Here is a 13817-nt window from a genome sequence, read left to right on the forward strand (position 1 = left end):
CATTCTAAGAATGTGGGTTGAGTATCCTCAAATCAGTAGTTGCCGTTTTTCAGGGAAAACTTCAGAACTTGCTGCTAAGAATGAAGATGCATGTGCTCTGTCAGTACCATTTCAACTACTTGACCACTGAGCAAAGAGGAGCAGCTGGCCTGCTGTGCTGCAGCATGGGGCTTACTAAGAAGTATCCTCTGATCCAGTTTACTGGACAAGGGGAAGAACAGAGACTTCTTTTTTCCTGCACAGGCGTCTGGCATTTTAGTGGTATTTCCGGGATCCATGCAAGGCCCGTAACTGCTGGTCTTTTCAGGAATAACAGATACCAGCCTCAAGCAGGTCAAGCGCACTCAGGCAGATGATGAGAATAGATAAAGCCGGTTCAGGGCTCATCCCAGTCAGGTCAGTCTCATTGGGCTTGGTCCCAAGGGGACCCTCACTGGCCCTGGAGCAATCACAGCCACTAATGACCACCTCCAATATGCTCTCTAGAGGAGTCCTCCTCTAAGGCTGTGGCTCAGAGCGCAACCAATGCCTCATACCTAACAACTAACCAGTTGCCATTGAATCAATTCTACTCATGGCAACCACCTGTGTGTCAGAGTAGAACTGTGCTCCATAGGGTTTTCAATGGCTGTGACCTTTTGGAAGCAGATCACCAGACCTTTCTTCTGAGGCATCTCTGGGCTGGTTAGGTTGGTAGCAGTTGTTAAAAGCATACACAGTGAAGTTAAAGAAAATTCCCAACGTCATTACCTCAATAGAAGTGTGATGTACAGCAAATCCCCATCTAGAAAAAGGGAGAAAATAATATTTTCTTCATGTGGTTGCCATGAGGATTAAGAGATATATGAGGGGCTTATCACAGTACCTGGCACATAGCAGATGCTTAAGAAATGAAAGGAATGATAAGAAATAACATTATCATTATTGATCCTGAACCATTCAGAATACGGTCTCAGCTCCAGTTATAGGGCAGTGGCAACACTCAGGCCATTCTAGAACCAGTGATCTATTCTTCCACCAGCAGCACAGGGTCTGGAGGCTCCAAGACCCTTGGAGCCTTGAAGAGTTGAGCTGCTGTTGTTCCTGGTGCAGCTAGAGAAGCTTCTTATTTGGCCCTAGGCTTGCAGTGACAGCTGGAAGGGGGTGTATGGGCTCAGGGACTTACTGACAAGGCTAAAGAGGTACAGGTCCCCGACTTGCTTTGGAGCAGAGTATCCCTGCCCCACTAGTACTGTGGGAGCATTCCTGCAGCTGCCCAGCTAGGAAGGCAGAGAGCCCAGGGTGCATGGTCCTTGAATTTTACATAGGGCCACTGGTGCAGCATTTGGGGTCCAGGAGGGAGGCGGATACAGTCTCTCCTTAACCTAGAAAGCTTGCTGAGCAGAGGTGTGACTTCACCCAGGTCCTGGGCAGTTTAGTGCTCATCTTCATGTCTGGGGGTTGGACAGAAACAGGAGTAGATACAGCGAAGGGAAAAGAACAGCTCCCAGTCCCAGGCCATGGAAGCCCAAGGCGACTTTCGGGAACACCATTTCCACAACACATGGCGATAAGCTACAGGTGGTGATGTGGGCAAGTCCCTGGAAACAGGAAGGGCCAGTCAGAGGGAAGCAAGCAGCTAGTCTAACAAACAGGTCAGCAAGAGGGACCCTGTGAGCAAGAGAGTCAACAAGGCAGGCAGCTCTACCAAGGCCTCATTCACAGGGATTTAGAGCAGAGCTGTTGGCCCTGGGAATGGGGTGAAGGGATATGACTTCTTGATAAATCACCTTCTTGATAAGGCTTCCTTGGTCCTCCTTGCACAGCTTCCTGCTGCACTGGGCTGGCATCCCCGTAAAGTACTTTATGCAGACTTGTCAAATGAATAGGTAACAAACAGAAATCAGGTTCCCAGAAGCTGGACACAAGGTCAAGAAGCTAGAAATGGTTAAGTAAATGCCTCTAGACTCAGGATGGGCTTGCTCCAGAGGCTGGGACTGGCCTAGCCTCCATGTGGGGTGTGGAGGCCCTGGGTATGAGAATCAAGCAAGGAATACAGAAGAGCTGACAGTATGACCCGTGTGACCCACAAATTGTGATACTTCATGGAGGCTCCACCAGTTTGAACTGTGTCTACCTGGGCTCGGCTTCCTCTGCTGTTTACAGGAGCATTCAGGGGTGGAAACTCTCACCCGCTCTACTTGCTTGCTCTAATTGGCTGCCACTTGCTTTTGACCTGCCAAGGCTTATTAGAGTTCATTAAAACTCTATTAAGATGTCAATCAGCCTACTTAAGAGTTTGTATACCCATTGTCATGGATTGAATTATGTCCCCCAAAAAATGTGTGTATCAATTTGGCTGGGCCATTATTCCTGGTATTGTGTGATTTTCCCGTTTGTTGTAAATCCTGCCTCTATGATGTTAATGAGGGAGGATGGGCTGCAGTTCTGCTAGTGAGGCAGGACTCAATCTATAAGACTGGATTGTGTCCTGAGGCAATCTCTTGAGATATAAAAGAGAGAAGTGAGCAGAGAGACAGGGAGACCTCACACCACCAAGAAAGCAGTGCCGGGAGCAGAGAGTGTCCTTTGAACCCGGGGTCCCTGCGCGGAGAAGCTCCTAGTCCGGGGGAACATTGATGAGAAGGTTGACAGAGAGAAAGCCTTTCCCTGGAACTGATGCCCTGAATTTGGACTTTTCGCCTACTTTACTGTGAGGAAATAAATTTCTTTGTTAAAGCCATCCACTTGTGGTATTTCTGTTATAGCAGTGCTAGCTGATTAAGACAGCCATGATACCTGATAAACTCCCATTCAAATTCATTTTGGAAAGTCCATGCCTGGGACAAGGAGTAAAGCACTTTCATTGGAAAAGAAGATTCCTGTAGGGTGGTATTCAATGGTGAGCCTGAGACAAGAACAGCAGGGATCAGGCTGTAGAAACCAAACAAACAACCAAACTTATTGCTGTCAAGCCAATTCCGACTCATGGTGACCCCATGTGTTACAGAGCAGAACAACTCCATAGGGTTTTCTTAGCTGTAATCTTTATGAAAAGGAGACTTGATGGCACAGTGTTTAAGCACTTGGCTGCTAACTGAAAGGTTGGCGGTTTGAACCCACCCAGTGACTCTGTGGGAGAAAGGCTTAGTGATCTCCTTCCGTAAAGATTTATAGCTTAGGAAAAGCTATAGGGCAGTTCTACTCTGTCACATGGGGTCCCAATGAGTCGAAAATCAACTTAACGGCACACAACAACAATCTTTACAGAAGCAGATCACCAGGCCTTTCTTCTGTGGTTCCACTGGGTGGATTTGAACCACCAACCTTTAGGTTGGCAGCCGATTGCAAATCGCTTGTGCCACCCAGGGACCTAGGTTGTAGAGAACTTTGTGCATTGAGCTGAGGGGGATGCACTTTGGTCTGCAAGCAATGGAGAGCCCCAAAGTTCTCCAGGGATGGCAGTGCTGTGATCAGAGCTATGCTCTAGGACAGCAACTTCCCAACTTTCGTGAGCATCATAGAATCACTTGGCATCTCACTGAAAAGGCAGAGTCTTTCACTTTACAACCCCCAGATTCTGATTCAGAATGACTGCGGAGGGGCCCAAGGCATCTGCATTTTTAAACAAACACACCAAAGAGGATTCTCATGCCCCAGGTCCACGGCTCAGGTTTTGAGAAATAGTTTTTGGAAGCTGAGCCTAGTGGTCAAGAAAGAGGCTGAAGACAGGAGGATAGTAAAGAAGTTATTATGGCCATTTAGGTGGGCAACGTAGAGGCCTGACCGGGAGTGCTGGGAAATCAAAGTGAAGACCGCCCTGAAAAGCTCCCAGGAGTTTGGGTGAAAGCAGGTTTTCAACTGCAGCCGTCACTGGGAAGTGTTGGGAAACTTGAGAAGTACTGATGCCTGTTTAGTGCTTGTTAGGTGAAGCTCATTCTTGATAAATCCCATTTATCTTGACCAGTCAGTTGGAGCCCTGGTGGTGCAGTGGTTAAGAGCTACGGCTGCTAACCAAAAGGTCAGCAGTTCCAATCCACCAGCCACTCCTTGGTAAACTCTACGGGGCAGCTCTACTCTGTCCTATAGGATCGCTATGAGTCGAGAATTGGATTGATGGCACACAACAACAATCTTTGTGGAAGCAGATGGCCAGGTCTTTCTCCCGAGAAACCTTTCAGTTAGCAGCTGAGCGCTTAACCTTAACTGTTGTGCCATCAGGGCTCCTTAGCTATGATACAGCACTCTTTTAAGACTTGACAATTCCTCTCAGGTCCTCATAAGTCACATGAAACCCAGTCAAGCATTTTTAAGTCACAAAAACTGTTAAACTTTTCTTAGGCCCAGCTAAGAGTCATTAAATCTTACCGAGATTAGTGAAGTCACAAGATTTAACCAGGCGTAATACAATAGTATTTATACAACTTAATGAGATTTGATGAGGATTATTGAACCCTATCCTGCCCTTAAGGCAACAAAACCAAAATTTACAAATTCAAATGGGATATAAGCAAACCTTTCTGTTTCTTTTCTTTTTTTAAACTGAAGTGGGCTAACTGAATTTACCAGAGATGTGTATCCCCTTCCCCGAGGGCACTTCGTGACTGCTAATCTGATAAAGGAATATGTGCTAACTTTTAATGGGTTACTCTCCCCCCTCCCTCCTAGGTGGCATATATGCATTTTAATAGGGTCTTCTGGACACATTCCTCTCACCCAGAGTAGAGACTGGGAGTATAGGAATTCCAGGCGCCATGCCAGCCCTGTCAGGGAGGCAGCTAGTCCATTGGGGCCCTCTCTGATCTCCTCTGCAGACAGGCCTGCTTTCTGGCAGTGCTGGGAGGGGAGGTGGGTGAGGAGGGGAGGGGGCTGGAAGTGAGTCATCCTTGTCTAAGCAGGATAACCCACGTTGTCGCTGAGTGGATTCCGACTCACAGCGACCCTATAAGACAGAGTAGAACTGCCCCACAGTGTTTCCAAGCAATGGCTGGTGGATTAGAACTGCTAACCTCTTGGTTAGCAGCCAAACTCTTAACCACTGTGCAACCAGGGCTTATATATATATATATATAAAGAGCCCTAGTGCTGCAGTAGTTAAGAGCTCGGTTTTACATATACATAGAATTTTTAATTTTTTATATGCAATCTTTTTAGAGGTTTTATTTAGTCCTAATAGGACACATACTATTTTTTGCTTATTTTCTTGCCAGTATTTTCAATTTTTGATCTCAGAGTCAGTCCTTAGCTGCTGAAGACATGGGTATTCAGTAGTCATCTAGCCTTCATGCTAATAGCAATAATAATGAGAATACTATTTAACACATGTAAGGGTTATTCTGTACCAGGCACTGTTCTAAGCGCCTTACAAATATTAGCCCATTTAATCCTCAGAACCTCCCTCTGACATTGGTACTATTACTATCTCCATTTACAGGTGAGGAAACTGAGGTACAGAGAGGTTAAGTGACTTCCCCAGGGTCACACAGCTGGCAAGTAGTGGAGCTAGGATTCAAAACCAGGCAGTCTGGATTCAGAGTTTACACTCTCAACCTTTAACATAAGCAGTAATCATTTGGGGGGCTTCGGGTAAACCATTCACTATTCCTGTTTTAGCAGGAAAGACACAATACACTGGTGAGCTAAAAAAGAAAATAAAATTAAGTAACAATCAGAATAATATAGCTTCATTTTTGTTATAAATATGATATATGTGTGGGGGTTGTGTACATGTGTGTGTGGAAAGAGATTATATGTGAATGTAAATAGAACAAAGAAGTCTCAAAGAAATCACATTACATCAGTTTTTCTTGGGGAGTGGGAGTCGTATAGGTATCTTTACTTTTTAGTTTACATACTTCTGTATTGTTTTCATTTTTTACAGGCATGTGATTACACACACACACACACACACACACACACACACACACACCCCAAGAAACTGGCGGACATCAAGTATCTAAGACTACTGAAGAGCTAATTGAGATTTCAGCTATATTTACTGCCACAGCATTTGGTTTAGATTTCCCCATTCCTGAGAAAAAAGATCAGGTGGTCCTCTGCCCTCAGGCTTAACACTGTGACTTGCATGCAGAGGAGCTCAATAAATGTTGTTTGTGCTGTGTTGTGTTATTGGGAAGTAGGTTGTTTGAGTCGATTCCAAGTTATCACCTTTTGGGAAATTCTTATTAGCTCTCTAACTCAGGGGTTTGCCAACTTTCTCTCTAAAGGGCCAGATACAAAATATTTTAGGCCTTTTGGGCAACATGGTCTTTGCCACAACTACCCAACTCTGCCACTGTAGTGTGAAAGCAACCAAAAAAAAAAAAAAAAGTAAACAAATGAGTATGGCTGTGTTCCAATAAAACTTTATTTATAAAAACAGGCTGAGGGCTGGATTTGGCCCCAGGGCGTAGTTTGTGCACCGCTGTTCTAGCTGCTCAGAGCAGGGCAATTTGCACTGAGAAACAGCTGATTTGCTTTGTTTTCAACATCATTTTCCCTGATATTCTGCGAGCTTCCCACATTTGTGAAGGTCTGAGTGCTGAGTGGTGTGTTATAAATTTATTTTGGAGATTTTGAGGTGTCGATCCAATTCCTTTGACATTCAAAACCATCGGGTCACCTCATTCTTACTGTTTGAGAGACTTGTTGTTAGGTGCTTTTGAGTCAATTCCAACTCATAGAGACCCCTTGTGACAGAGTAGAACTACCCCATAAGGTTTTCTAGGCTGGAATCTTTATGGGAGCAGATGGCCAGGTCTCTTTCACAGAGGTGCTGGATGCGTTTGAACAGCCAAACTTTTGGTTAGCAGCCGAGCGCTCAACTGTTGCACCACCAGGGCTCCTTTTTGATAAACTATAATTGCCTTATTCCACAGTCATGGGGGGGGGTTACATTTGGAGTCAGCATACTGTCTTTCTTGTTAGTATTCTCAACAAAACAGCCAGTTTTTGCTTGTTTGCTTAATTCAATCCCTAGTGAAGGCAAGAGAGAAAGAATTCCCGGCCCACTGCAGATGGCCACTTACACTGAAAGTGTTAATCCTACCCCAAAGTCTACCTTCCCAACTTTCAAGTGTCAGCAACAATGACTTTAGAACAGTGCAAGAAAGCTGGGGCTTGCGCATAACCAACCTGGACTATTCTGTTGTTCTTGGCTGCATCCTTTGTAACCTGCAACTGTCCCGAGCCTGTCTTGTGGTCCTTTAATGCTACTTTTCACGCCCCATGGGAGGAAGCCTTCCCTCCAAGTGTAACAGCTCTTTTAGATCACCCCCTACCACCCAAGGTAGCCCTGCTCTTACTTGGTTATAACTCCTATTGAGAATCCTACTCAAGTCCTTAGGCATTGGGCCAAATGATTATTTCATCATTCTAGCTCTTTTCTGGGCTAACTCAGTAGCCCATTTCCTTAGCAGCCAACCCTGATACTGTGTGCTGACGCCACGTGCAGGTCTTCTACCTTTTCCCCACTTCAGTGGGAGTGCCCTGCTCTTCAAGAATACCCTCTCCTAGGGGGAAAGAAAATGGAGCCCTGGTGGCACGATGGTTAAGGGCTCTGCTGCTAACTGAAAGGTTGGCGGTTTGAACGCACCCAGCAGCTCCACAAGAGAAAGACTTGGTGATCTGCTTCTGTAAAGATTACAGCCAAGAAAACCCTATGGGGCAGTTCCCACTGTGCAACACATGAGGTCACTATGAGTCAAAATCGACCCAATGGCAACAGGTAGAAGGAAAAGTCCCTGGGTGGCATAAATGGTTAACATACTTGGCAGCTAACCCAAAGCTTTGAGCTTGGAGTCCACCCAGAGGCACCTGGGAAGAAAGGCCTGGTGATCTACTCCCCAGAAATCAGCCATTGAAAACCCTGCGGAGCACAGTTCTACTCTGACACACGTGGGGTCACCATGAGTAGGAATCAACTCCACAGCAACTGGTTTTTAGGGAGAAGAAATGCAGCCTTTATTTGCTAAATGTTTCAAATTCTTGGCCCCCACTTTCGTCTTAAGGGGCCTGAGACCTTTATACATCAGGACCTTTGACCACCCAGTTACTGCTCAATAAGCAGTTGATGGGCAAAATCTCATATGTACAAATAGTTTACAGGCTGAGTATAGTTAACCCCTGCCCCCAAATTTGTGGCTTCCCTCCCTCTGGTCCCTTGGAACAGGAATCTAAATTCCCTTTGAAAAAGAGCAAAGACTCTTCTTTCCTATCCAGAGTCATAACCACAAGAGTGTGCTTGAAAAAATATGCACATTGAACATAATTAAAGCAAGTTGTGTTAATCACTTTAAAAGCCAATACTTTAATGCTTATCTTTATCTTCCACCCTGTGGGTAGAGGGGATGGATAGGAAATAAAGAACACTATTTTGCCTTTCTACATGCCCCCAGATATGCAAGGAATTTATAACTTGCTAATTAACACACACACATTTGCATAGCAAATCTTTGTCTTTCATTGACAACTTTGTTTTACTCAAAAGAGGAAAAAGCATGGACTCCCAGAAGGAAATACCCAAAACTAAGGCCATTTTAGGAGCCCTGGTGGTGCAGTGGTTAAGTGTTCAACTGCTAACTGTAAGGTTGGCAGTTTAAACCCACCAGCGGCTCCACAGGAGAAAAGCCCTGCTCCCATACAGATTACAGCCTAAGAAACAGTTCTACTCTGTCCCATTTCCACGTTTGGCTACCAAGAGAAAAAAGGAAACTTGAAAAAGAGAATTTTGTGTTTGTCTGGGATGTCACAATGTCTAGTGGCTGCAAACCTTGAAATCATGAAATTATGCAGAGCCTGTAATTTAAACTTTATTTCATATCTATTGTTAAATTACACAAAATCAGTGAAGGATTTGTAAAGCTATACCATTGGACAGATGTTTACAGTTGAAACCATGGGATTTACATGATGATGACAAAACTGTATAGTTATAACATCCCCTATATACAATAATCAGTATAGACAGAGAAAATGCACTTAATCTCTGGAAACCATGCACACCACAGCAAGAACACAAAATGCTTTTTCCAGAACAAGCGTTTCCACTGGCTCGGGCTTCGTCCTACTTTCCATCAGTACCTATCCATTTTAAGAACAAACATTTTCAATGAAAATTAAACAAAACTGAAATACCATAATGATATACATAATCTTTATTTTTAAAAACACACTGTACACAAAATATTTCACTCAAAAACACTTTGACTTCAAGGTGTGTTTGATTTTTTTAATTTCCTTCCAGTTTTCCAATTCTCAAAATTCCCAGGACTGCAATACTATCAGACCAAACAAAATTTAGATATACTGATACAAACACAGAGTCAAGGAAATCCCGTTTTTAAATCTAAATACTCAGCTTTTTGTCCAGCTTGTGGCCATATTATTACAGATGAAACCAGATCATGCAAATGAGCAGATTGTACAAGATGTGACTTCATGGTCACACCTCTAAGCACGTCTCTCCTGAGAACAGAAATGCCACTTCTAGTCACCTTGTTTGACTGACAGGCAAGGGGTTAATGTAAGTCCTTACAAAAGTGTAGCCAAACCTACAAAATGGAAACTGTCCAAAATCATGATGCTAGATAGCACAATAAACTACATATCATTTCTTTTTTACCTTGCTCAATTCGGAAGTGATAACTTAAAAGGATTTTTGCATAGACTTACACTATACCAAATCACTCTCCTCAACTCATATGCTCCTGCTACTTAACCTCAAGGCAGAATATTCTTTCCTTTTGTCCTTCCTTCAAACAAAATCTGGGAGAAGGCTTAACCCAAAATACCGAGGTACAGCTTTTGGTGTTACTGAAGAACTCTGCCTGTCCTACTGCTGCTTCTACCATTTTTGCTCTTGTAATCGTCTACAATCTGTCAACCCAAAAAAGAACCAATGGGCTAGAGACAGCCAGCCCACTGGAAGTATCACAATATAGATGTACAAAAAGTATATAACGGTTCACATTCAGGTTCAATTCTATCTGATCAAGAATGAATTCAGCAATCTTTTAAGACACATTATCCGGTTCAAGAGTTTCTTGATAAGGACCTCACTACACAAACATTGATAAGACAATTCTATAGAAAGAAATTTCTGACTTGAATCCAGGATTATATACCACGATAAATTCAGCAACACACCATTTAGATGATGAAGAAAGATTCTATAAATGGGTTAATTTGGAATGAGCACAAATCAGAGAAGCCTTAAAATGAATGAGAAGCAGCGCCAAAAAGATTTCGGAATTGTTGAAATTACAGTGCCCTAAAAGTGTCTGGAAATTAGATCTTAACACTGATATGCTATTTGAAAAAAAAAAGTTTTTTGTTTAATATGAGAGACACCCTGTTTAAAACCTTTAAACAGCAGAAGGTAGAAAAAGTTTAAAATTTTAAACATCTCTAAAATAACAAGATATGAGTTCTGTTCTACTTGAAAAGCCAATATTTTTACATAAAACCACCCATATTTGGGAGAGAAATTTTTCATGTTTTACAATTTGGTAAAATTTGCCATTGGCTGTTATTCTATTTAAATAGATTCCTCGTTACAAATCAGAAGAAAATGAAAGGTTTTGTGTTTCCTTTAATTTATGTTTCTGTTCATGCTCACCCCTGGAAAAACTGTTTGCTTCCAAGATTGGGTTTTAACAGTGTATTATGAATAATTTGAAGTCCATTTCTTAGCCATAAGTTAAACGGTAACATTTTATATTTTCATTTTGTCTCCATAACTAATTTAAGAACTTCTCAAAATATCTAAACAGCAATTTCTGGTGAGTCTGGTTTGACTTTTGGATTTCATAAATAGTCCCCCAAACCAAAAGAAGACAATTTAATTACATATTGAGATTTGTTTTACCCACGCACAGTATAACATTTAATTGAAAGGCAACTGTAAAGGCAACATCTTAATTTTTTTTTTAACTTCCCAAATTAAGGAAGCAGGATGTGTTTGGACACTCTCATCTTTTAAGATTTGCCATATTTTTACTGGCGCTTTGGGAGAAGTGGGCGAAAGCCTTTCTGAGCCATTTAACGCCATTTCTCTACACTGCCTATGTAGTCATTGGTGCCATTGCTGGTGCTGCCATCACTCTGCTCTTGGCCTGGGTTCTGCTTCTGGCTTTCCCGGTTCTCCTTCTGATTCGAGCTCTGAGTCAGGTTCTGAATCAGATTCTGAATCAGATTCTGAGTCAGATTCTGATTAGGATTCGAATTCAGAATTGGATTCTGACTCTGATTCTGGCTCTGACCCTGGCTCTGGAAATGGGTCTGAAGGAACCTTCCCTTCAGAAACTTGCGTTGTTCCTGACGCTTCCGCCTGGCCTCCTGATGCTCCTTCTGCCTCATAAACTGATACCTTTGCAAAAAGAGGTCTTTCGCATAGCTGTACAATTCCATATCCAGAAAATTCAGTCCCTCAATACGCTTTTGGATTTCCTCATTGATCTCTACACTCGAGGCCCTAGTGGTATTATATTGGGTAAATGGTGAGATAAAGTTCATGTTGAAGGTTTTCTCGAACAGATACTGGGTCTTCCGCTGAAACTCAGTGAGGCCAAAGAATGCCATGTGCTTCAGATTCGACTTGGCACTTTCTAGAAGGACCTTGTTTCTTTGCTTTTCGGGCATGACAGAGAGGTTGTAGCAGCCTACCAGGGTCAGGTCAGAGAGCATGCGCACCTGGCGGTTGTTGGCTAGATTATAGGGACAGTCCATGAACTCTTTGAGGGGGCAGCCAGACCAGTCATCACCAGTGTAGCAGCTGGGCAGCTCCTCGGAGGTTGGGGGCCTTCCATCACAGACATGCAAGGACGCTTTCCATGTCGCTCCTCTCTGAACATGCCTCCACTCACTCAGGTAGCGGGACACTGGGTCTCGGAGTATGGTGATATAGTGGAAGTTCCTATGGAAGAAGCACAAAGACCAGTAGTCAGGGATGTGTGTGACCTAGGTTCAGTCAGGGAGGTGCATGGCATATGTGATGCTCAATGACCAGTAAGGAAGGCAAAAGGGGGATGTTGGGTATCTGGCGGTATTTGTCCTATGAACTGTGCTGAGATTCCCTCTCTGTGTCCCACTAGTCCAGCCAGACAGCTACTTCTTTCACCGAAATTGCTGATACTGCAGCTAACGCAGGTATGAAAAGGTTAGGTCCGGGGCACATAGGCCCTGTCGTTTTTCATTCCACCTTTCCCCTTTCTCTCTTGCTCTCCCCCTCCAACCAATGACAAAATCCTCCCAATGACCTCATTGGGGAAGTGGGCCACCATTTTATTTCACACCCCCCACCCTTAAACTCCTGTCAACTGATCATGAAATGGAGACTCAGTGGAAGCAAGTGATTTATTGAAGTGATATGGAGTTGATAAGTGAGTTCAAATCCTAATCTTTCTTACCAAATATATAAAAGCATTTTTTCCAATACCCAGTCTAATCTAGGTATCTTATTAAAACACCAAAACTCAGATGAAAGAGTGCCTGCTACGAAGCTTTTGATTCTGGCTGCTGGCGTAACATCATAGCTCATACGTTATAGGAGTGGAATGTAGAGACAGGCAGAGCAGCCTAGGGCCTCCAGAAATAAACACTGTGGTTAGTCACTGACTGAAACAGACATGGTAGCTGCCAATGGCATCTATGTAAGCTACAACCTTGGTTTTCAGCCTTCACTCACATGAGAATATTCCTAGCATAGGAAAGTTAACGCTATCACCTTCAAAATGCTCCTTTTCTTTACCCACTGAAAGGACACCTGGGTACTAGCAAACGTGGAGGCTTTCTTGTGTGACTATCTTTTCTTTTGAGCTGCAAACTGAATAAAGTTCAGTGCCCAAACAGCGGACTAGCAAACATTTAAACCACACCTCCACACACTCCTCACGTACACGGCCGGCACACACACACCAGAAGCATTGAGATCTATGATGTGATCAGGCACATTCAAGAGGAGAAACAAGCCTGGAGTTGTGTTTTTAATAAGAAATGAGTTTCCACTCAGGTACAGTGGAGGAAGGATGAAGTCACGAAAGAGCATATTGGGAAAGGAAAATAATAATAATCATTAAATATTAGCATTTAGTTTCCTCAACAAATGAAACTTGAGGAACGGCTTGCAACTTTTCTGAATTTTATTCATTGCCATTTGTTATGGACTGAATTATGTTTCCCCCCAAAAAAGATAAAGGGTTGAAATCCTAACCTCTGGTGCTTGTCAACATGAGCTTGTTTGAAAATCGGGTCTTTGAAGATGTTATCAGTTAGGTTAACATGAGGTCATACTGGAGCAGGGCAGAGACAGGGAGACAGAGGAAGGATACCATGTGAACTGTAGCTGCAAGCCAAGGAATGCCTGGAGCTACCAGAAGCTATAAGAGAGGCCTGGAACAGATTCTCCCTCAGAGCCTCAGAAGGAATCAACACCGCTGACATCCTGATCTCAGATTCCCAGCCCCCAGAACTGTGAGACAATACATTTCTGTTCTCTAAAGCCACCCACTTTGTGGTATTTTGCTATGGCAGCCCCAGGAGACCAAGACTCCATCTGAGGGAGTGGTGGTTCTGTACATACACATGTGAAGCCAGAGGAAACGTACTTAACCACGTGGCTGGGGCTGTTGGCTGGTGTCCTCTAAGGAAACATGCCTCCCAAGTCTTGGGCTTCCAGCGACTCAGGCATCCTGGGATAGAAATGCCTGTATACTGTGCATGGTGTCTCCCCTGCCAGGCACGGCCTTCCGTCTTCTTTGACTGGCAAATTCTACTCATCCTTCAAGTTCTGGTTCAAGTGCCATCACTCCTTTAACAATGTATCCCTACTGCTTGCTGCC

The 13817-nt window shown here is 43.6% G+C and overlaps 1 protein-coding gene across 2 annotated transcripts in view; it reads right to left on the reverse strand.

The window, feature by feature from the left end:
* Window positions 1-8776: 8776 nt before the first annotated feature.
* The window catches only part of HS6ST2 (heparan sulfate 6-O-sulfotransferase 2), a 341954-nt gene continuing 336913 nt past the window's right edge, over window positions 8777-13817 (reverse strand). Inside the window, exon 3 of one of the 2 annotated variants that reach the window (XM_004379634.3) lies at window positions 8777-11893. In XM_004379634.3, coding sequence (XP_004379691.1) covers window positions 11020-11893 — 874 coding nt within the window. In that variant the 3' untranslated portion in view covers window positions 8777-11019. The remainder of the gene's footprint in view (window positions 11894-13817) is intronic. The other variant, XM_004379633.2, reaches the window with a different exon arrangement.

This window comes from Trichechus manatus, unplaced genomic scaffold (assembly GCF_000243295.1).
Source record: "Trichechus manatus latirostris isolate Lorelei unplaced genomic scaffold, TriManLat1.0 scaffold00066, whole genome shotgun sequence".
Classification (NCBI taxonomy): Eukaryota; Metazoa; Chordata; class Mammalia; order Sirenia; family Trichechidae; genus Trichechus; species Trichechus manatus.